Source organism: Gasterosteus aculeatus, chromosome 7 (genome assembly GCF_964276395.1).
Source record: "Gasterosteus aculeatus chromosome 7, fGasAcu3.hap1.1, whole genome shotgun sequence".
Classification (NCBI taxonomy): domain Eukaryota; kingdom Metazoa; phylum Chordata; class Actinopteri; order Perciformes; family Gasterosteidae; genus Gasterosteus; species Gasterosteus aculeatus.
This window is the reverse complement of record NC_135694.1, coordinates 16434001-16458092: the sequence shown is the minus strand read 5'-3', so window position 1 is coordinate 16458092 and position 24092 is coordinate 16434001. Positions and strand designations below refer to the sequence as shown.

General features: G+C 43.5%; 1 protein-coding gene across 5 annotated transcripts in view; it reads right to left on the bottom strand.

Moving 5' to 3' along the window:
- The window catches only part of LOC120822335 (protein turtle homolog B-like), a 79419-nt gene extending 60691 nt beyond the window's left edge, over positions 1 to 18728 (bottom strand). For all 5 annotated transcript variants that reach the window (XM_078106510.1, XM_078106512.1, XM_078106511.1 and 2 more), the window contains exons 1-2: positions 18425 to 18728; positions 1863 to 2054 (exon numbers count right to left, since the gene is read on the bottom strand). In XM_078106510.1, coding sequence (XP_077962636.1) covers positions 1863 to 2054; positions 18425 to 18488 — 256 coding nt within the window. In that variant the 5' untranslated portion in view covers positions 18489 to 18728. The remainder of the gene's footprint in view (positions 1 to 1862; positions 2055 to 18424) is intronic.
- Positions 18729 to 24092: the final 5364 nt, after the last annotated feature.

Genomic DNA, 24092 nt, shown 5'->3' with positions numbered 1-24092 from the left:
AAACAGACATCATCTAATATATGTGTTTTGTGGATTCTCAATATATGTACGATCTGAGCAAATATCATGACATTTTCATCACAAAACACAACTCATTGAGCTGAAAACCCACGTAGCCATCATAGCCAGCCTTTGTATGATGATGCCATATAATAAAAAACAGGGCTCAAAGGAGTTAAATGGCATAGCTCAGGTTTTTAGGAGCAGCAACATATATTCATCGACGAACCGCAACCTTCACTGTATATTTACTAACTGACTCCTTCACACGCGTCTGCTCTGAGTGGGCCCACCGTCTCTACTCACTTAGCTATTGCTTAACAAACCCACGCTGTTCCTACAACACCATGTTTCCATCCACACATTTGGATGTAAATTATCTCTGGATGGAATGCAACGACTCTAGCAAAACCTTTCCTGGAGCTGTAAAACACACCGCTGCACATGTCAGGGAGACACTTTTCCATGAATCAAGGGAGACATTTTGTTTACCAATCTAATGGAAACGCACCAAGTTCAGTTTCTATTTGAGTCCCCCCTTGTAACATTAGCCTCCCGCAGCGCACCGGCCTGCGATTGGTCCGCTAACTAGATCCTTTACGGAGTCTCACATTTCTGCTTTCATAGCCCGATACCGCCATTAAAACGAAGAATGTTTACAAGAGAACAGATCAGATTGACGTTAAATGCGTAAATATGACCGCTTATACAAGCCGTCATTGGCGGGTTGTAGAAGCGGGTTGGATTCATGGAGGGAGATCGCCGCAAACGCTGGTTTGCCAGTTGAGAGGTGCACAAAGTTGTGGAGGAAAATACGAGACAAATGTGTCCGCGATGAAAAGCAGCAGTGGTGATGCACGGGGCAAAAAGTCTATGATAAATAAACAAACAAACAAATAAATAGACGTGACTCTCTAGGTCGTCTTCAACAAAAACACGTTACTCCGCCTGTTGTTCTGGCGGTGAATTGCTCTGCAACACACACAAGACTTTAGAACCATGAATTGAAACGAGTGCGTTGACGCAGCGACGCAGACGCAGAAGCATGCGCCAGCCTTAAATCTCACTTTTAAAATTGTCGCCTCAGCAAATCTGCCTATTAATTACGCTGCGTACCGCCACCCACAGGCAGAGGGAAGTATTGAGCCTTCATACCACCAACAGCGCGACGACACACACACACAAACACACAAGTTGGCACACAAGTTTTTTTTTTCACCAATGAAGTGACAGTATGTAAAAAATGATTTTTTTTCACGCCACACCTAACAGCCTCTCGCGGCACACTGGTTGAAAAAGGCGGGTGTAACTGACCGATGTCCATCTGTGATGCATCGAAACACCAAGGCTCTCTGTGTGTTGGCCCAGTCCTGTAGTTTGTTCCCTAGTTCGGGCCAGGAGCTTCTCTCTGAACGCTTTGTGAGGCAAATTCTCCCTGCTGCAGTCTCCAACGTCTTCCCGTGAACTCGTTGATCCTAAGCAGCTTTCAATGGCCACGTCGATAGCCTTTAGTTTAAAAGCTGCTTTGTACGCGTTACGTTGTGTCTTGAACATGTTTATTTCTGGGGATTAGCGATGGCGGAAATAAATCCCAAAATTAGTCGCTCCCTTATTTTAGCCGCCGGGATGAGAAAAAGAAAAGAAAAATGTATTGGTTTATAACCGGCATTCTACGGTATGTGATTAACAGATTCATAAAACTGTTTATTATTAGCCATTGCAGCTTGAAATAAAGTTTGCAATCAGGCAACATTCAGTGAAATAATTTTTGAGAAACTTCGTTCAGGGGAAATCGTGACAATTGTTTCTTGAGTTCAGCCTGGTAGTGTGTAGTGTGAATGTGACTGCATCCACCATCTCACCGGCGTACTCTGGGTCCACGTGAGGAGGGTAGAAGCGAAAGTTGATGAAGAAGGGGATGGGCATTCCATACTTGAACCACTCCACCACGTAGGGCTGGCCGTTCAGGGGGTGGGACACGTCGCATCCCAGGATGACGTTCTCTCCCGCACGGGCCGTCACAAACTGTGGCTCCTCTCGCACTCCGTGGGCACCTAGGGGTTAACACAGGTCAGACGAGTCATTCAAATTCTATTTGAATCTTTAAATCACAAAGCAGATATAAAAGGGGGATTAGGGTTAGGGTTAAGACCGGTCATTTTTAAGGGTTCAGGCATATGTAACCACGTGACACACACCAGCTTTCTACTATAATCCACACAATAAAAACAGCAACAGTCTGCAAATAAGAGCTTTGTTTTAAGGAAGAGTATAAAACGTGGGAAAAAAAATATGCCCATTTGCTTTCTGGCAGAGAATCTGATGAGATGATCGCCACAATCGCCACCCCCGGGGGCTGACTGGGGGTAAAAAGTGGCCCGTGAGTTACTGTCAGACCGGCCCACTCAATACACGGCGCGTTACCTGCTCAAAGCATTGGCCGTTTTGACAAGTCAGCGGCCTGTGCAGAGGAATTCTTCCATGTCGAACAGAAGAGGGATGAGTGGCAAAAGGACCACTTTGTCCATTGCTAGCCTAAGCTAGCTGCTAGGCTACTTCCACCTCAACATCTACCCTGCGCAGCACACAGGGGGGGTGGGGGGGGGGGGTAAGGCGATTCCCCTGGTTTCACAGAACTGTGTACATTAGAGATGGTTCAGATTAGACTGCAGGTTCTTCGGAAAGCTGGAAAGCAAAAGGGTTTCACCCAGAGAAGTGAGTGAAAGTGTTTGTGACACATGAATGTGATTCATCTCGACAGTCTTTTTTTTTATCTAATTCCGACTGACAGAACGAAAACATGCATGGGACAATAATGCAACTGATGTTCAATAACACTTTCACATGAAGAATTCCCTCCGTTAGCTCAGTGATTGGACTAACCCAGTGAAAACATGTGTCAGCTGCTCGAAGGGCATCAAAAAAAGGCATTACTATGTAGCCCGGCTTTATGAGCGCGGGAGCGGTTTACTAGTCGATGTGGGATGCTAATGAGACGTACACGCCATTCGAGACCGATGAGGAGGCCGAGCGAGGCAGCCACTTCCTCCCGCAGACAGATATTGCTCCGCTGCCTGCGACGTCTCTCGTTACTGAGAGCATACAGTGGGCATCGTGCGCGGCAGGACGCTATATTCTGTAGCCAAGCATGCGGAGATGTGAGCAAAAACATATTTTCTGAGATCAGCTAAAATACTCAAGTGCATATGGCAGACGAATGGTAAATGAAAATATTATAATGATAAAAATGAGGAAGCCTATGGTGATAGATTAAGAACTGCACCTACAGTATATTTTAAGGGATAGTTTGGATATTTTGGGGCTGGTAAGGGGAACTTATCCCCAGTTGATGCAAACATACTTTATTAGGAATAGTTTTACTTTACAGCCCTTTCTAAGTTCTTAGCTATTCTCCTTTCAAAGACCCCAGACTCCATTGACAAAAACTAATTGTTGCTAGTCTACCGTTATTATTACAGTCTGACTGGTCATTACACTGCTTCATGAAAAAAATATAACTTGTAATAACATAGAACTATTGCATGGGTAAAACAGTGATGATTTATTTTTATTGCAAAAATGTGTAGTGTAGTCAAACAGTTGGCGAACGATGACTACGGGATTCCCTGACAGCAGGATGGGACGTAATGCTTGCGGCTATCTCACACATCTTACCGCGGAGGTGCTGCATGTGTAACAGTTAAGAGAAAGGTGAGGAGAAGCAGCTCGCTGGGAGCACAAGCGCTGAGAGAATAACATTGTGCTGAGCTGCAGTCCATCAGGCACTTGATGCTCCTCCCGTTTGGCAATTAGCAGAATGTGCTCGCTGTGGAACAGACCACACAAATTACCCCGCTGTAATGTCTGAATATCCGTTCAAGGCTGGCCATGAAGCGCTAACTCAAATTATCAGTCTCGACTTGAAGGTTTTAACCGTATTACGGCTGCAGCCGAGAAGCACAAAAGCCATCTACAGTGACCTTGAGGGGAGGTCAAAATGTATTTTGACCAAATTTCTGGGTTGTTCACAAAACCGAGGATGTTTATCTTATGATTAGGCCCAATTGTCCAAGCTAATGCAATAAGAGGGGGCGTATTCAAAGGGAAATTCTAACAGGAGTTGAGCTGTGTATCCCGTGTGTAACGTGGAGCTGCTAATCACCTCGTGAAATGAAATGCAATGCGCCGTGAGTCTGTCTCTGAATACATCATTACCACCGCAGGCCTATCAATAGCATGCAGCATACAGCGCTCTTATGTAACGCAGAGAGCATTACATCACTGAGAGGCAGCATGGATCAGAACCAACCCATGGATTTCGTGATTTTGATGTGCATGTGTGCTCTGGAGCACGCTGGCAGAACAGATAATAACTGTGCTTTTCCCAGTGGTGAAAACACCCCCAGCCACCACACACACACACACACACATGCACACGCTTCCTCAAGCGGTGCCATGTGTTGATTGGCTGCTGGTGACATCATGGCGGATAGCACCAAAAAAAAAGGAAAGCAGGTCCCTTGGAAGGTATGACTTCACTGTTTGTAACTGATGAGACGGGAGAGGGAACAGGAGGGTGGGGGGACCACTCATTTGCCCATCCCCACCCATAAGGGTTCAGCTCATCTACAATCAAAGAGCCAAGGGAGGGCATCATCGCTACGTCCAACCACTGAAGTGCGCATGCACACACACACACACACACACACACTGAGCACTGCAGAAGAGGGAAGGGAAGGGGAGGGTCTGTTTGCAGCGTATGTGTGATGTTCCAGCAGTACTGTAACACTTGTGTAATAATGCTACTTTGTAATTTATATTTTTCTGGGAGGTTTGTGTAATGGTTCAATCAGAAGTGGTGTGAAATATGTACTGTAGTTGGATCTGTGCTGTTGAAATCCATTAAAAGATTGAAGCCATTTTAAATATCCATAATCCAGATTTCTGACTGAAATGTTAAACAAATGGGAGACCCAACTACTTACCGTTATATATGTATATTTGACTATTGAGATCATTTAAAAGGGGCTTCAGTCAAACATCAAACAAACAAAAAACATTGGGGATCTATATCCAGCTTCATCAATTAATCTGAGGTAAGAAGTAGCTTTCATCTATTTTTGCCTTTTCAGCAAACATGAAGATGCACATTTCATGCTCATTCATTTGCCTCTGTTTCCTTTGTGCTGAGTTATACCTCAAAATTTACACAAACCTTTCCTCAACAGCCAAGCCTAAACCTTTTTTTAAACCTTCTCTGTCATGAACACAGAACATTGGAGGTGTTGGTTTGGTCCAACTGGAACGCATCCTCTTTGTGGAACGTGCCGCTTTCTCCACATCCGGTTGCTGGGCGACAACATCCTTTTGAAATTCTAGCCTACTTGTTGCTCTAAGCGGCCACGACCTTTGATTTAAAAAAAATATACATATCATACCAAAGCTGTTTTTTGCACCACGCCGTAAATGTATGTTGCAAACAGAGAGATGCCTTATATATTATGTATGATATGATTATGGTATTATGTCCTTCATAATGCTTTAGTAAACGGCTTTTCTAAAATAATTTATAAGTAATATTTGATCCCAGGTGCTGGTGAGTCAAAGATAGAGAGCTCTTCCTCTACTATGTGGACGTATAACAGATGATATATGACTGTATAATACCATGTGACAGTGCAGAAAGGCTCATATTAACACAGGAGCCTCTGAGAACACTGCACTTCTATATTTATTCAAGGTGACAAATGAGACCGCGTGAAGCTTTAGTGAGATGCAATTAATAAACAACTCAAGGAGGAAGCCTCACCACTCACACACATACTCTGTTGTAATATATCAGCTTGAGAGTGTTAGCACTTAAAACACCAAATGTACAGGAGCTTCCCTTCATCACTGTCTCCGCTGGTCCCCTGACTCCTTCTTGGCTCCGTCTAGCAGTGACAACCGGCCCACTCTGCTAAGTGCCAACAAAAATGAAAAATAAATGAGATTTTTACACAATACAACATGAATTATTGATGACTATAGAAAGGTCAGTGCATTGTCACGCCACCTATTACTCTAGCACCTGCACCTGTTCTCACATATCTTATTCCAAAGTTGAGGTGGTGAAAATAAAATGATGATGTGTCCATGAAATTAATGGAAGCATTAATGATGTAACCGGCCTGCCCGCTAAGCCAAAAGGGATTTACAATGAGCAGGAGGTTTTTTTTATGATCCAAGTTTGTCTATTAAAAAGTCAAGTGGTTCGCAGGAAATAACTACTTTATTAGAATATTTTCTATTTCTTTCTGCCACTTGGCCTTCAAACCCCTTTATCATCTGCTACCACAATCTGGAGGCGTCACCCGCGTGGCTTTAAAGTTATGCAGTGGCTCATATCAGCTGAAAATAATGAAGCATGTTGATGCATAATGAATACTGTGACATTATCATTTTCTGATTTCAAGGGCTGTGATGTTTTGGGGGGGAATGTGAATGGACGTAGTGGACGAGGTGGACCTGTGACGTCGCTCGTTGGTTTGTGGACTACTGTTTCGAAGCTGCAACGTATGTTGCAATGTAAGTTTCAGCATTTTTGGCATTGTCACTCCGTTTTTTACAAGTGAATACCAAATTTAAAAGTGTTCAGTTGCAAGATGAAAACATATAACTCCTAGACGAGCCTTACTTTGAGAGGGCACAAACACAGAGGACTCATCTCTTAGCAAATGCAATGATGTATTCAGTTTATTTTTACATGTTTACTACTATTGCTAATTGTTCATATATTTTAGAATCACACATGACAGTGTAACGCTCAATATGTTCATAAAAACCTAGAGTGATAATAAGATGATTTTTTTTTAACTTCATCCGAATCATTTTCTACCCCAAAGCATTAGATAAGTTAATTAAGGGCTTCAATTCTCCAGTGTAAGATTGAAGACATATACAGTTTTAGATCAATAAGGCAAAATGTGTGAACTACGTATTCATTGTGCAGATAGTTTTTGCAGGAAGTGATAATCCACTTGGGAAGAGCAGTGAGGGAGAATGAATTGAGGCTGTTTGAACTGAACAAAATCAAAAAATCAGAACCCAGAAAGTGAAACTGTTCTGCCTGTGAGCTTAGGAAAATTGCATTGCTCATATTTTTGTTTGTCAGCTTGTGCTTTAAACCTTGCATATATCAGGGTACCTTAACACGATAACACTACACCAAAGGGTGAAAGATTTGACCTAAATTCTGGTCTCCTACTTTCAAGCTTTCATCATCTGGAATTCACAGGAGATCTTTCCGAGGTGCAAAAGCATCTGAACTCTCCTGCATCACACGAGGAGCAGAGCAAACAGGAGGTTTAAGTAACACGGCAAATATTTGCCTATAGTCAGCATATTATGACAACATGGTTGACTTAATTCATTTCCATTTTCAAGTAGCAAACAGCTGAGGTCCCTGGTCAAGGTGACTTTGCCTGGTCCAACCAGACAAGAACAGATTTCAGGACAGACGGTTTCTATCATGGTGTAAATGAAATTCTCCCCGTACGTTAATCCTGTCCTTCTCCATGACCCAATTGTTGGTCCTGATCGGAGTCCTGAACCTGAAATTCCTGAACAAAATTCAGATTTCTGTGTATTCTGTATGAAGGCAAATCAATGTCAAAATCAGAGACCGCCAATCAGGTCCAAGCGCACAAATCAAATATTCGTAAGTGAGACAGACTTTTGCTCTGGACCAGATTTGCGGGCTCGGATTTACTTCCAAAGATCTAAGAACTAATCATAAATAAACAGCTAATAAGGAATTGACATTGCTTTGCAAAGGGGCAGCTGTGGCATCACAAGTGGACAAGCTGTAGAAGGCTGCTACGTTCCCACAAAGGATCGGCTGCTCTACCCCAACATGGCCGCCACACACTACAGCCCCCAGAATGCCTCACAGCACAGCCACCTGATTGCAGCCGGGCTTAAAAGACAGAGCACCTGGTTGACGAGAGGGACGACTGGAGGAGAGCACCGAGCTGGGAGGGCTGGAACGGAGCATCGGAGAAAACTCCGATCCCTCAAGTGAGACCTGTTGGGCGGCAGGACTCCCTCAACCCCGACGTAAAGAGGACACTTTCTGTTTGTGTTTTGGAGCCGGCTGTAGGGACCCCCCCCACCCCTCCCGTGACTCACAACTCACATTTTAATATAAAGTGACTATCGTGCCTATCAAGTCACAAACATTGTTGAAGAGTGTTTTAATGCCATCTGTCTGAGTCCTTTCTGCTGACCCAGATGTCCTACTATTGAAATGCTCTGCCTGTGACATTCTTTGTGCAGGCAGGAGCAGATGTGAAAGCAGGCAGACCAACGTTCAGATCAGCGTTTGGATATTAATCCTTATAATATTTTGACTTTAATTGGGCTAAACATCTAGTCATACCTTCAGGGTGTCACCCGGAACCTGGAACCTTTGGTAATTTTGCAGACTTGTGAAATGTGAAAAAAAAACTAAAGATATGGTTGGGATGATGTCGGTGTTTTCCTCTTAAAGCTGAAGTGTGAAAGCGCCTGGAATGCTGCAATTGAATGAAACTCTAGCACGTCGTCACCCTCGGTACAATTCGTTTGGAAAGGTTCCTTGTTAAAGAACCTGGGATAGGTCATGATGACCATCCGCCATTTCCTGGGCTCCTTGTGCATGCTGGTGTGTGTCTGATAGCAGAACGGCATTCAAATAACCCAAACATCTAACGATCAAGCTTTCTGTCTGTGTCCTTCAGATATCCCCAACACTGTTTACCTGGTCTATTTCACACATGTTGAAGCGGTTGTATTACTGGGAACCCATCTTGGTCATATGTTGGTGCAATTTGGACATGTTCTTTATTAATAAACTCAATTAAATAAAAGGGGGCGGGGCTTCAGGGCTCCAGACTTGCAATCATGTGTTTAGTAACTTGGGTTGATTTTCGCACACCCTTAAATGAGTAGTTTCTCCCTGCTGCAAGACCTAAAAATTACACTTACCACACATCAACATGGTATCAACATTACCACTAGCAAAATACCTCCGCTTATTATCAGCTATGCTCCGTACAACCACGGTGGTTAAGTCAAAACCAGCGACTATTTGTAAGATTTCTACACTACTTGTATTTCAGACGTTTCTGTAAACAGAGGGAGGGGTTACCTTCAACAGCAGTCCACGAGAGCTTGAGGCTTGGTGCCTAAATATCAGCAAGTGCTATCTAAACTAGCATCGACTACACCACCTAATGTCCACCCTGCTACATGTAAACCAGCATTGACTATAGTCAATAGTCCACCCTGCTAGTGTCCCAGTCCTACACTAATATAACAGCTGGCTGAGTACAAGCAGTGTCCAAATAAAACTGCCGTGCATTGGTAGCAATGATGTAATTAAATACTATGGACTGTGTTATCTATTATGAGCACTATTATCATAAAACCATGACCAATGAGCTGCATTGAATATATGACGCGTCATGAGAATACTATTGATTAAGATGCAATGCATCAAATTGTGCTATTTCCAACCTCTATATGCATGGATAAACATTTTGTTTTTCTATTGTATTGCTGACCATGTATTGAGATACCTTTTGAAGCATGTAGCTTCACCCCTGGCCTAGTTACATAGCAGCCATTTCACATCAATTTCACACCATGGCAGCCAACATCACAAATATTATGAACTCTTGGCTATTCTCAAACTCAACAAATACAAACCAGAGACCGAGGACATTCAGGGGACATATTGCTATGGGTTTATTGACATTGAGAGCAGTTTCTACAGCAGTCTGGAAAGAAGTGAAAATTGCTGCGAAAAGAAACTCAAATGTCAACGTTTTTTTATACCATATCGGGATATAGATTCTTCAACGGCGTTCCGCTCAGTGTCTTGATGTGGCATTTGAAGGGACTTATTACATATTATTTTTATACACCCTCAAGTGGTGAAAATAGGTTACATTTAGCACCAAATGGTTCTCACAAATAGAATCAACCTAATCATTGCTGCAAAATCTTTTTTTCTGAAATTATTAAAAGAAAGCTGCCAAATGCAATACTTGTCTGCCATGTCTATAAAGGGCATAGTATAAGTAATATTTACTATATAGTATGAAAATATACTTTATTTTTAAGAGGCTACTAAAAAAGTCATCCTATTGTTTCTGGGTCTCTTGCTCCTTGAGTGGAGTTTCGAAAACATTTCTGACCTTTGTCCTGTTTGATTTATGAATATTAGAAATTAGATGTTCATATTTAATGTCACAATTCATCCTGATACTCTAAATAATATATTGTGTATCTAGAAGGTTAAATTCTGAACAAAATTACAGGCTAATCTCTCAGGTGACCTTTCTGCAAAAGGCTTTGCAAAATGGTTCCTTTTAAACTGATAATGACTTTTTAAAGGTTAGTGGAATTACTTTGTTTGTCATGTGGATCACGTCAGATATAATATATATTTTTTCTATTCAACTGGTTTTGTGAAGACTGTGAAGACCAAAATAAATAAACAATTGCCATATAACTGCACCTAAGCATAACATGTGAGTATTAAATCGTTTACTGAATTAGACATTATTATTCTGAAGACCTTTTTCAAACCAGCGTGCTCGTGGCAGATTGTGAACCAGTTGAAAGTCAGCGTCAGGATGGTAGACAGCCAGACAAGCTACTGATTAACTCGGTGAACACAGGCGCTTCAAAGAAGTCCAGAGTGAGATGAATTTGCCGCGTATGGGGGCCTCAGTAGTGGGTGCTCTCATACTTTTTCCGTTTTATTTATTTGTCTCACACTCAGCAGAGAGGAACCTTTAAACTTCAGACACTTATCAAACTTTTCTGCTATACTTCATTGATCTGGAAAGTTCACAGAGCTTTTGTTTGGAAGACCGCCTGCTTCCCTCGGGATTTGCCGGAGACACCGACGAGGGGAAGAGAGCCGGAGCGCTAAAACTGCGCTGACGGGGATTCGTCAATTTACAAGACACAAAAACAGTTTCTTCCCACAGGCCGTCTTTGACATGAACACTTCATACTGCACCTCCATTTGCACTTTACCTCAATTTCACTGTTGTTATTGTATAGCTTGTGATTTCATCATATATATGTATATGTGTGTGTGTGTGTGTGTGTGTGTGTGTGTGTGTGTGTGAGGACAAGTTGGAGGCGGACACTCACTCTGAAAGAATCCTCTAGTTATACGAGCTATTGCTCCAATTAGTCACCGACTGTCCCCGTGGACTTGTGTTTGCCAACCACAATCAATAAACAAATGGATTCACCAAAGAGAGAAGGGGCTCAGGAGCCACTGTTCACAAAGAATGGCTCTACCTACGTGCTGCTGCGTGTTAGGGAGTAATGCGGCCTGTCATTGCTCTGACAAGGTCATGGCATCAGGTCCAGCTAGATAAGGGAAACGGCAGCACAGGATTTTGAAATCGAGTGAGGGTGAAAATTTTCATTAATCTTTCCTATTCTTATTACCAAATTACTTTTAAGTAGCGCAGCTTTACTCACAAATAATAACAATCATGTTTAAGGAAAGAGGCCAAAGGGAGGAAGATCACACATTACACCTGCAGCCGCTACTCAGCGGCATACTGTCGCGAGGTCTTAAAATAGGATTCATGGCAGATGTGTAGGACACATATCCTGTATTGTCTGCAAAACGCTGCTGTCCAGTAAGCACATTTCACCTGGTGGTTTTGGAGACACGATCCTGCTCCCCTCATACGTCTCTATTTAGACTTGACAGCCATTCCCTGCTCACTCGTGCCGCCAGTGCACGGACTATTCTCTTCTACCGTTTTTCATATCCCTCCACAGGCATCCTGTATCCTCCACATGTGAAACCGCACACTCTACAATACATTATCTCCGAGCAGTTCCGTTTTACGTTTCAGTGAATTACTAGAGCTCTTCATTGATGCCTCGCGTGTCTGCATTGTTCTTTGATGGCTGGGCTTGAGTGCTCTGACCCTTTTGATGAAAAGATTAAAAACAGTTAATGTCAGCAAAACACTAAGTTGTTACTCGACACCTTGGAAGCAGCCGCCATGGATCCCACCATGGGCACAGGGCTGATAGTAATGCACCTGTATGTAACAGTATGTATGACGATATACTGATATTTTTAAAAGCCTTAAGTGTATTTAGTCAATCAGCTTCTTGCTGCTTCTACTCCCCGTATGTCTGCATGTGAAGAGACTTACGCTTTCCGTCGCTAGTCTGGTAGTGGTAGTAGAAGTATGCCATCATCATTAAAAGTGTAAAGTTCAGATATTGGGCTGAATTGAATGAAGTAGCAGAGCTGAGGGCCACACTGAGGTATCTTATGGCCCTATCCGATGAATGTTTAATGGGTGTAGAGAAGTCGACATGGAGGAAGCTGACTGTGCTGCATCAGTGGGCCAGGCTGTAAAATGAGACAGGGCAGGAAGCCAGCCGGCTCAGGATGGAGGGAGGGAAGGGGATTGCAGTATTGAGAGAAAGTACACTGAGCAGGACAGTAACCAAGATGTATGTTACAGGAAACCAAAAAAAAAACGTAAAACCCTCCAAATGAAGATGTATATTAAGCCAACGCCGCCATGCTGCTTTCCAACATTCCAATAGAAACAAAATAGAACAAAATTAAATAATACACCCTTTAATATATATATATATATATATGTCTCCAAAAAATGTCTGTTGTCTGTTCAACATGAGTCATAATGGTGCTGTTGTCGATGACGAGCCTCGTGGGGGACCTGCTTTAACAGCTGCAAGATGTCGGGACTGTTGGAGGCTGAATGGAAGAGCTGACAGACGCAACTCTTTAAATCATCCACAGCTATTCTTACAGGACACGGGCATCTGTGCGTCATCAAGGCCTTATCTGAACCCCTAAATGTATCCGATAGTAAGAAGCACCATCAAAATCCTCCATGCATCCGAACGACTTCCTTCACGGTTCCTCCCTGCTGGCTGATGGGAGTAGAGTTGCCTGTGCCCATCAGAGGCCGCGTCGCTGCGTGATTCTGTCCCTCCATATGCCAAACTGCAGAACCCTGTGAGCAACGTGGTAATGAGGCCTATAAACTACACAACATCCCGTAGAAAAAGAAAAGACCACAAGTTGTAATGTTCCCCACCTCCTGATAATGCATAAATATCAGCACATTAATCCCAGCACCTTTATGAAGGTTGCCATTTGTAAGCGGGCTGCTGCTTTTCACCCTCCTCAGTGGCCGGGAAGGACCGTGTGTAGGGAGCGGAGCAGATGTTTCTGCACAGCTGTACATGCAGCCCTGCAGGACATTTTCATTCATTTCAGACATTTTATAGATCAAATGGTTCATCAAATTATTGAAAAAATATCCATTAGAAGCAATTAATAATGAATGTAGTTATATGGAAATATGTATGTATTAAGTGGAATACTTGTCATGCGCTTTTGTAGTCTTTAGCGCTTTAACACTACATGACATCATTCACCCATTCATACACTTATGACAGCAGCTACCATACAAAGTGCCTCCTGACCATCAGTAACTAACAGACTGCAGTCACAGCTACAGGAGCAATGTTGGGGTCAAGTGTCTTGCCCAATCGACATGCGGGTTAGCCGGGTCTGGGATCGAACCACCAATTGTCTGATTGGTGAACGACCGTAATCACTCCCCGCCCAACTGCCCAGTTGATTGAGTTCACTAGACACACCTAATGATATTGTTTTGGTAGAGTAATTCCTATACACCACTTGGCTAATGAATACCCCGTTTGGACACAAAGTGGAAGAGATGAAGTGTTTCCTCTACCTACCATGTGCGTACACAGACAGACCGGCTGGCCTGCGGTCTGTCTCTGTACCGGTGGTTCTTACCGCAGAGCAATCACTTAAAAGATTCATGGAACAAATTAAAACTAGTGGAAATTGGCTTCAATGTTGGATCCCGATTAAGTTGACAGTGGGAACATTGAGTCTAAAATAACAACCAACTGCCAGCTTAAAAAATGTTGAGGGCATTTGGCCAGGCGTCAGGCTCAGTGAGAAAGAGCTTGAGCCGAGATGTATCCTCTCATTTTACAGGATTTTTGATTTCAATACAGCGTGGAGTTAGGAATTAGAGAAGCACTTTATCCGAAGCCATGGGGGCTCAGTGCAGAACACCTCGTTCCGATTCAGGTCTCAACTCTGGTCTGCTTGAAGTCCTAAAAGCATCAAGATAGGCTGCTGGGAGTTCATCTCATTCCTTATTTATCTGGGCCGCAGGTCCACTGGCAGAGTCCAAGACAACGTTGTTGAAGATACGTGAACCGGTGAAAATCTGAAGAGCTGCACAAAATACGTGTAGTCATTCTGGCCGTGGTTACAGTGTCCTTTTCATTAAGACTTTAGTCATTCCATCATGCCTGGATGTCTGTTTGCTCTGAGGTCAGATCGCACGGAGATCCACGTGCTCATGTGGTCTGGCTTGCATTGAGTACAGATCTTAACAATTTATTGATGAATTAGAAAAACTTTTTAGCAGCTGTTCTTAAATAAAGCGATTGTACTGATACTGTAGGGAGAACAAATACGCATGAAATGCTTTATTGAGGATACGGATTTGCCATTTGTTAGTGGCTATTCTAAGATTTTTTTTAAACTGAAAATACGAGCAAGCGGCACAAAGTTTATCCACCGTTCTACCATCCACTTCTTTAATCACAATAAGTATTAAGAGTAAACACGGCCGTCGTTTGTTGACAGTGATCGGCATCGGTTCAATAAATATATACGATAACTAAGTGAGTTTCCACACGGAACGCTCAACACTTCTTCCACGAGAAAACGCTCAACAGCCACAAGATTTCAATCCACCGTGTGAACGAGACACAAGTCTCTTCTTCTCTCGGTCAGCAGCTGTTCTGACTGACACTCGTCAAGCGATCACACTGGCGGGATCATACGAATAACAGGACGGTTCTTGAAGATAGAATGAAATTAAGCGAAAAACGCCGAACACAAACGCACACACCACTCTGAAATACACAACAAGACACATCACGGAATCACAAACACAAGTTCAAAAGTTTTCCGGGAGCTTCGGCGCTACAGAATCATTTTCGCTTCCGCCTACGCAGGTCCTTGACTATATGCAGCGAGAAGGAACGCAAAGCACTCAGCAAAATAATAATGCAGCTGTAATTGCATTAATTCATTCCACTGCAAGGGTGGTCAGATGTGCAAATGAAAAATGTCCCCCATCAGCTTAGAGGGACAACACAATAAAAAGAGGATAACAACATTTAAAAAAAAGGACAGGGAACATTCTTGTCAATACGTAAACGGAAGCCAAGCATTTTCATGGATAAGGAAAAGGATGTTAGAGAAGGGAAATGCTGGCAAGAATTGTAGGGCCGCACCTGACAACAATTAACTAACTAATTGGACTATAAAAATCCACTAAATTGATCCTTTCTCAAAAGCTCAAGGTGATGTCTTCAATTCTCTATCCGAAATGGAAAGTAGTTTAAATGAATCTATTGGTTCCAATAAAAGCACAAAGTGGCACGACACGGAGAGAAGCAGGAGGGCTGCAGAGAGGGAGGTAGAACTCTTTCTCTTTCAAAGAACTATGATTGACAGCAAGAATCAAAAACTAACCGTCCCAAAAAATTCTCCACTTATAGTGGTGATTTGGATTTTTAAAAAAGAGAAAAATGATTTACTAATACATAACATAAACTACTTGGCTCTACTGTTCCAGATTCCCTCTCGGATATCTATGAGTGTGAAAAGAGGAAATCAATGGTGATATCAAGTTGTTCTCTCAATGGCCGAGGGACACGCCTACATTTTAAGCCAATAAGGCAGTACGAATGTCTCTGCCTTTAGTACACTGATGCCGCTGTCAATACGGCCTCCTTGGCGCCGCCCAGTCTACATCTGTGCACCGGATTCATCAGCCCCAGCACCACCAGTGTCCGGACTCCATAGTTGGGGGGAATCCATTGCAAATCTCCAAGGCTTTATGATCACACCTTATCTGTTACAGCCAAAAAAAGAACCAGACTCAGCATCAAACGGGTTGGATATGAAAGCACTACAAAGAGCTTTTAATAGCTAAACTATGAAAAAAGAGAATTATTCTTCTTCTTTTTCTATTTTCTTTTTCTTTGTTGTTTCCAGCCACTCTCCTCCAAGGTCATTGCCCCCGCCCACCCTCACTACAGGCCCCCAGCCATGTTAGCATGTTGTTGGCATATGTATTTACTGAGCGACCAAGTGGCACTTATCTCCCAGCTTGGTCATAATTAGTGCAACTCAGTCCAGGGCAAAAAGCCTGTTAGGAGGCATATGTTCATATCCTGGTTAAAGACACACTGCTCCCTCCGGGGGATCCTCCTGTGTGTGTGTGCGTGTGTGTGTGTGTGTGTGTGTGTGTGTGTGTGCGTCTGTGTAACAAGTGTGGCAGCAGACGTTGCCGTGGAGCCCTACCCCCGAGCATCCATTAACACAGCCCACCACGTTCCCTTCTCCTCGGCTACCTGGCCCATCGCTGAGAGAGAGGCCACTTGAAACCCGGGGGGGATACAAGTTCACCCGAGTTTACGGAAGAGGAAGGCGACAGGAAGGAGCAGGGGGGGAGGGACGGGGGACGGGAGGGCGGCGGGGACCTGGGTGAGAGGAGGAAGGGGATGAAACGGGTTGGGAGAAGAGGAAACCGGAGAGGGGTGGGGGCGAACAGAGAGAGACAGTCTGGCTCACGCCCGGGTGGTTCGCCTGCCTCAGACGGCCAGCGTGCAGGCTGCATCGGAGCGGTGCGGCGCGGGACCATATGTGCAGAAGCCTGGCGACTGAAGGGAAGCTCTTCAGAAGGCCGGTGCCCGCCAAGTCACATGCACTACTGACCGTAGAAGAGGCGAGGGAAGCTGCTTAAAAACGTCTTCCTAAGCCCCCCCCCCCCCCCCCGTTTGGCAGATGATGCTCTAATGGTATCCTCTTTAGATGGGACGTTACATGATTGCACATAATGTGTAGCTGGGTCCCGGGCGTCGTGCCAACGAGATGTCAAGGAAAGTGAACACGCATCAAAACCTGCACGAAATAAAGTTTCAAAGCGTGTCCGCGTAGAGCTGCTTTAAATTCACCGTGCTTCTCCTTCATCATCTGATCAGTGATGCTGAAGCACAGACGCTGTCCCACTTTCCCCCAGCCCTCCTCTCCCTTTTGATAAATGAGTGGTAGGGACGAGAGGGAAGGATGAGGGTGAAATGCCTTCTTTTTTCTTTTGAGCATGAGGTGCTGCTGCAGCTTTGCTTGCTCACCACTCAACTGCACGATGAAGCGATTACAGGATGATGTCATTTTTGTATTAGAGCGTTTGGATGATTAATGGATTTTCAATTATCAGTTATTTTTGTCATCAAAAATTCACTGGTTTCACCTGCAGACAAGTCCATATTGCCACGTTTTTAGAGTTAGAGTTTTATACATGAATCTCAAACATTCGGTTTGGGACTCTGGGCTGATCAAAAAAAGCATATATATTTCTATTTCTATCTGGGATTTTGTAGTGGCCAAATTTATATATTCTCCGATATTCAAAGAGTAGAGAATTGATGATTAATACTCATTGGATAGCCATGTGTTTTATATCGTGAAAGATGGCAAAACTATGACGTTCGGTTTGATATAAAAGGAGTTCAGAGATCAGCTGCAGGTAGTCTCCGGCCATGACGTCACCTTGTCAAACAAAAAACACAGCTCGTCTTAACAATCGCATTCGTTCCTATTTCCAATCAGGTAGGAGCTCACATGCAGTCGCCCTCCATGAGACCGAAGCTGCACCACGCAGCCTGCGCGCGAGACCCGCCGGCTCGCGCAGCGCGCCCTCTAGCGGACACACCGCGACCATTAATCCACCAGAGAACCATGCTAATCACATCTTGCCTTTTGCATTTAACGGAAAAACTCCCCAATAAGGCCCTGGAGCTCCAGGAGCGCGAACCCACACAGCGCGGGAGGGATAAACGTCAACGCCAAAGGGCCCGCCGTCCATCACCCGGAGACACGAACGACACAACTCCCGGTAGACTACCGGCGGCAGTGCCCGTTTTACACTCGTGTCCGCGGTGTATTACAAACGAGCAGGTTGCCCACTTAAAAAAAACGCAAAAGCTCTGAGCAAAGGAGTTCCTTATCCTGCGTCTGTTACAGGAGACCTCGCGGTCCGCCGGCCCGCCGGCCCGGCTCCGCTCAGGTGTGGTGATGAACCCACGTATGAACTTAATGACGTAAAGCGGGACATGTTGAAAACATACTAGCGATAAATTCAAAGTTGGCAAACAGAGAGCCGGGTAAACTGTTTGTTTTAAGAAGAAGGGGTAAGTTATAACTTGAGCAATACGCGTCATTGGATGCATACGCTGCACTTCGACTCACCTTGAGCGGCCGTTCCTCGGGTGCTGAATACACTTGCTATCAAAGTGGCCACATACCAAATCATAGTACTATTGCCGGCCAAAAATAAACCTCAGCATATCTCAAAGTGCCCCTTTCGGTTAATCTCTCATCTCCGAGTGTCCCAGGACGAACTGAAGAGGGCCGGTATCCCGTTTTCTTTTTAACCGAGCCCTGGACACTTTTCCATCGGCGCGTTCCCCTCTCTCTTCCCCTCTCCTCCGCGCTCCTCTCGCATCCTCAGACGGATCACCTGCGCCAATGGGACGAGAGCAGACGACGCAGTGAAACCAAGCGCGAGCTCCCAGATAAGCGCGGCCCCTCCTCCGCACTTGTTCCATTGAAGGGCGCGGGAGGAGGTTCGGCCGCCCATTGGCCGCCTGCGCTGTCTGTTTCTCAGTGGAGTGTTGCATTCACTGAACACGGCAATGCTCGGTGATTCTATAGTGAAGTTAAAGAATACAGCCTCATTGGCTCTTGAGTGGCTAGAAAGACACAATCCTTTATCATAAATGGCTTTTTCTAAAACCGTAACATATTTCAATTTGCACTGACGGCAACAATATGAAGATATCACGTTTTCAATGCTATACTAGCAATATGTGAAAAACATTACTCTTTATGCTATTTTCTTCTATTTAGTGCCTTTTCTTTTTTTGTTTTGTTTTCTTAGTTTTATTTTAGGTAGTTTGTGGGTGAAGACATTACTGTTATTATTATTAAAGAAGGCTGTGGTAAAAACATCAAAGAGGATGCAACGTGTTTGTTATTATATTAGTTTAAATAACACCTGTTGTAACATGGTAACCATCCTAAGGTTTAAGTAAGACTAAAACTCGTTTTATATTTTCAATGATTGAGTTTACCGTGCACCATAAACTAGCCCTTCAGTATCTCAACTGCAGTCAGGGAAATCCAACAGGTGGCATCCAATAAAAGCCCCCGGGCATGTTTAAGATAGTAATGCAGCCATTACTTCGCTGTAGGTGTTCATGCCGGACATTATATGTTGTTTTGTCCGAGGCTTCAAGCGTTATGCACAAAACTGGAAGTTTCTATATTGTCGCAAAAAGGATGATTGCATCTCCCCGTTTTTGACATAGGACGTGAACGCAGCAGCGAAGGGAACCTTAAGGTGGGTTGGAGTGTGAAACCCGAGGCGGAGCTGCGGTATCATCCTGCGTATTTAGACGAGAGGGATCCTCGAGCCTGATTGTGTGCATCAATATATGGATCACCGCCATGTGCTATCCATACATTCTGACAAAGCATCCACTATGTGTAACTGAAGCAGTAGGAAAAAGGAACACCATGCTCTGTGATTATTGAGCAACGACTCAAATGATTTGAATAAATGGATGGATCTTCATCGATACGGTGATTAATTTAGTCAAGGGCAGTTTCATATTCACCTGACTCATTCGGCCTCGCTCACAGAGCATCCTCTTCATCAGAACCACTTTTCCCCCACCTCCAATGTCAGGAGCCCCGGCTGCTCCTGCGGGAGGAGGAGGTTCTAGTAATAGCCTTCAGCAATATGACAAATAAATCTTCTAATTTTTCACATTGCTATCTTCTTCTCATCATTTGCTATTCATGTCAAATGTACTCGGCTAGTTTTTCTAGTATTTCTAGTAGTTTTCTAGTATCTAGTATTTTTTATCAACACATTTCCCCCACACTGGCCAAATGATGATAAAGGCGACAGATGCTACACATGATCTTGCAACATCAGATATTTGTTTGCAAATATATATGAATCATAATATATATAATGATAATACAAATATGACATGCCCCAAAAATATACTTCGAACTGACTACTCCTCTCTCTGGCTCTCTCTCTCTGTCTCTCTCTCTCTGCCTCTCTCTCTGTCATTCTCTTTTTCTCGGGGCACCTTGATCTGCCTCTCTCCTTAATGCCTGCCAGTTCTCGGTTACTCGCGTTGGCTCTCTCTTCCTTATGATACAGCCAGGAGTTTTTTATGTCAAGTCCCAGCATGTCAGCGCCTATGACCGACTATACAGATGCAGCCGATGGCCTTTTTCCTGATGCTCAATAGTCCTTCAGACTGACGCTGTGGGAGCGCAGCCATGTCTCAGAGTTAACTGTCACACTGAGCGCCGTGCCTTAAAAGAGCTGTGTGAAGTGCAAATGCTATATTCAAATTCAGCACTCACGGCGTTTCTGTGATCTTTTCACACTCGGCTCGCATCAGGTTTTTGTTCTTTCCTGGTGACTAATGAGCCAGGTGGCTGCTGTTTGTGCACTGTATATGTGGTAATAATGAAACACAACATGGTTTTTTTTAGGTTTAAAGGATGAAATTCAGTCTCCCAGCAACTTGTCACCCGGTTCCACGTAGAACATGTTGGCTTGAGGGGGATAGTGAGTAAAGCTGAAAGAAACAAATATTATAATGATCATAGTTTATTGACAAATATCAGCAACAGGTTTGATAATAGGTGATGTCATAACCAAAAATACTGAACATTCACTGGTTCCAATTTCTCAAATGTAGAAATGTTTTCAAAGGGACTGGCAACACGCAACAAACCAGAGAATAAGAACATTAGGAAAAAATTCCCAGTTAGTCACGTTGCAGTGGCTTGTCAGGGGTTGCGTGGGAGGCAGGACTCAAACGCAGAGTTTAAACAAAAGAGACCTTAATAGTCAATCACAGACGACGACAGGACAAGGCAGGAAGGGAAGTTACCCGGGGAGACAAGAAGCGGAAAACTACAAAATAAGACAGGAAGTGAACCACACCGTGACATAACTTTATTGTCTAATAATTGACTAACTAAATGTCTCCGCTTTATTGTAGTGAAGCTTCATTTAATGAAGAGTAGATATCACTCAGCACACAAAACCTTCAAGGTAGTTTAGCCAACATTTCAAATAAATGTGGTGAAATGAATAAACCAGAGTGTTGAAACTGACTGAAACTTCTCCTAGGTAGCTGGTCAGAAACACAACAAAGCTAATACACCATTTTCAGTGGCCTGGAATGTAGTGAGTGGGCTCTGTGTGTCCTGCTGAGGGAGATGGCTAATGTGGAAACAGGTTAATCATGTGCCTGGGAGCACTCAGTCTGTACTTGGGGGGGAATCAATGCCCCCCCTTGTAGCAGTTAGTCAATATGGCTCCAAATGGTGATCCAACACATGAGACTCTCCCTTTTCACCACTTTAGTACTGCGCCAGTAGTTTATGGCAATGATCACCGTGTTAAATTCGCATTAAGAAACCAATTTTCAAATTATAACTCAGAATGTGTTATGGTCATAACAGTCTAAAATTGCTTTACATGCATTCTAGTGGTGTGTCTTTATCAACAGGAATGTCGGTCAGCTCATCAGCTGACCGTTAGAGTGACATCGTTGGGTCGGCCCGCATGCACGGTCCACACACACACACACACACACACACACACACACACACACACACACACACACACACACACACACACTAATCAAGGCTGTTTGTCTTCTTCCGTAAAAGGGTCACGTGATAAGTGAAGGACACGTCGTGACTGCTTCGATCCAATCAGGTTTGTACCTTAATGTCTCCAAAGTTCATCCGTATGCACCATAAGGGAATCCCAGAGTTTTCAAAATAACATTATCACTGCTTGAGGTGAAACTGAAGGCCGAACTTAAAGGTGGACGAGTCCCGAGCGAAAGTTTTTTAGACAGCTTCACCTCGTTTCTGGCCATCCTTCACATTTCAGTCAGAACTCTATATATTTGACCGCTTTCAAAAATACTGCCATCACATTCTGTCTATGCAAATGACAGGGCTACGGTCGGCACGGTGGTGGAGGACATCAATTAGGGTTGTCTGCTGGCCTGCCCCCTCGCTTGCTCTTTCTCACACAGTCATATTGTGTCTCTTCATTACCTCGACCCAACGCAGGCGAACTAAAGGTCCAGCTGGCATGCTGCCCAGGCCTCCCCCTCAAACCACGACCACGGGGAGGGAACCAAAAAGCACAAACAAACAAGTGATATCCAGGTCACTAAACAAACTGCATTCACCGACAGTATACTGAAGTCATTAAAGTGTCATCAAAGATTTTAACAGCATTGAGGATGTGCTTAATGCAGTTCAAAACATTTCTATAATCATGTTACTGACAGGAAAACGCCTTCAAACTCAGGAAAGAATATATTCACAGCATTTTCAGACCACCCAAGATAATATATCTCAAGGAGATGTATGTACTGTAAAAGAGAGGAGAACCCAGGATTAAGATCCTTGAAAAATCTATTAGTCAATTTAACATAAATTGGAAAAATATTTATAAATAACAAAACAATCGGTGTACATCAATTAACTTTTTTCTTCTGTATATTGAGATGTTCAAAGTCGTGATGCACCCCATTACAATCCAGCCAAACTAACAAACAAATGTCTTCAGCTGACCAGCAGTAATGTTGTTATCGCAACATGCAGCGCAATCTGATTTAAAGTCAGAACATTTCCTACAGCACCAGCCCTCCTGCTCCCAAATGTTTGTAGCAGTGCTGCACGCACACACATAAATAAGTTTACTTTGTTGGATAACAATATTTTTTTGGTCTGACGACTTCTTGATATGTAAAATATCACCATCGCTTTCTGAGAAAGATAGCGTGGTTGAAGAGTGTGTAGTGCCTCCATTGAGTCAGACAAAACAGTTGCCACTTCCCTTCATTCAACCAATAGTGGTAAACAGAAGTGCTCTTCATATTCCCGTTGCCAGTCAGTCTTTCATGATTTTCTAAAAGAGAAGGAACGTAGTTTCCATCTTTGCAGCTCTATAAACAGTCTTACTGAAAATAATTCTTAACATTTTCAGGAAAAGCAATATCCCCTCTGAGTTCCGCAGAGTTACAATACATCCCATTTATCCATGTTGTCAAATGGATAAATCAATATTTCTGTCTCTTCATGACAACCCAGACTTAACAATACCAATACCTTGTCTGATGTGACCAGTTTTAGGAATTCAAAGATACTAAATCATAGTCAGTTGTGTCTGCAAACTATCACAGCCCGGCTCAGGGAAAACATACACAGTAAAATACATAAATCTAGAAATGCACATTCTGTGCCAAACACTTTCCTGGTATAGCACCTGATTTGAATAATTCCTGTATTTAAAGATATGGTGTCTGTGTCATAGTGGTTCTCTGCTGCCAAGTGTGTGTTGTGGTTGTTGTTGTTTGTGCGAGACAGAGTTCTTCACATTTATAGGAGGCTCGAGGGAGAACCAAATCCTTCCAAATGTCTGAGCACAACTCGTCCTTTCAAACAGTTAAATTCATCTTCAGTTTTCAACTTAAAGAGGCCGTTCTGCTCTCACACACACCTGTGACTCAAATCGCTTAGAATGACGCAACAGCTTTCGGTTTGCAGAATATAAAAAATCGCACTATTTAGTAGCTTATACACCATCCTTCATATCATTCAAATTGTAACTGTGTATTATTAATATGCTGAACAACTCCATTTCAATCTTGGAGAAGTACAAGAGAATTTGACTCCACTAACATCCATAAATAAAGACGTACGTTTTTCATACAGGCCGGCTATATTTAGTGCCCCTCTGTCATTACGTTATCGTTGACACTGATTTGGGCTTTCATTATTTGTAAAGTTTGTG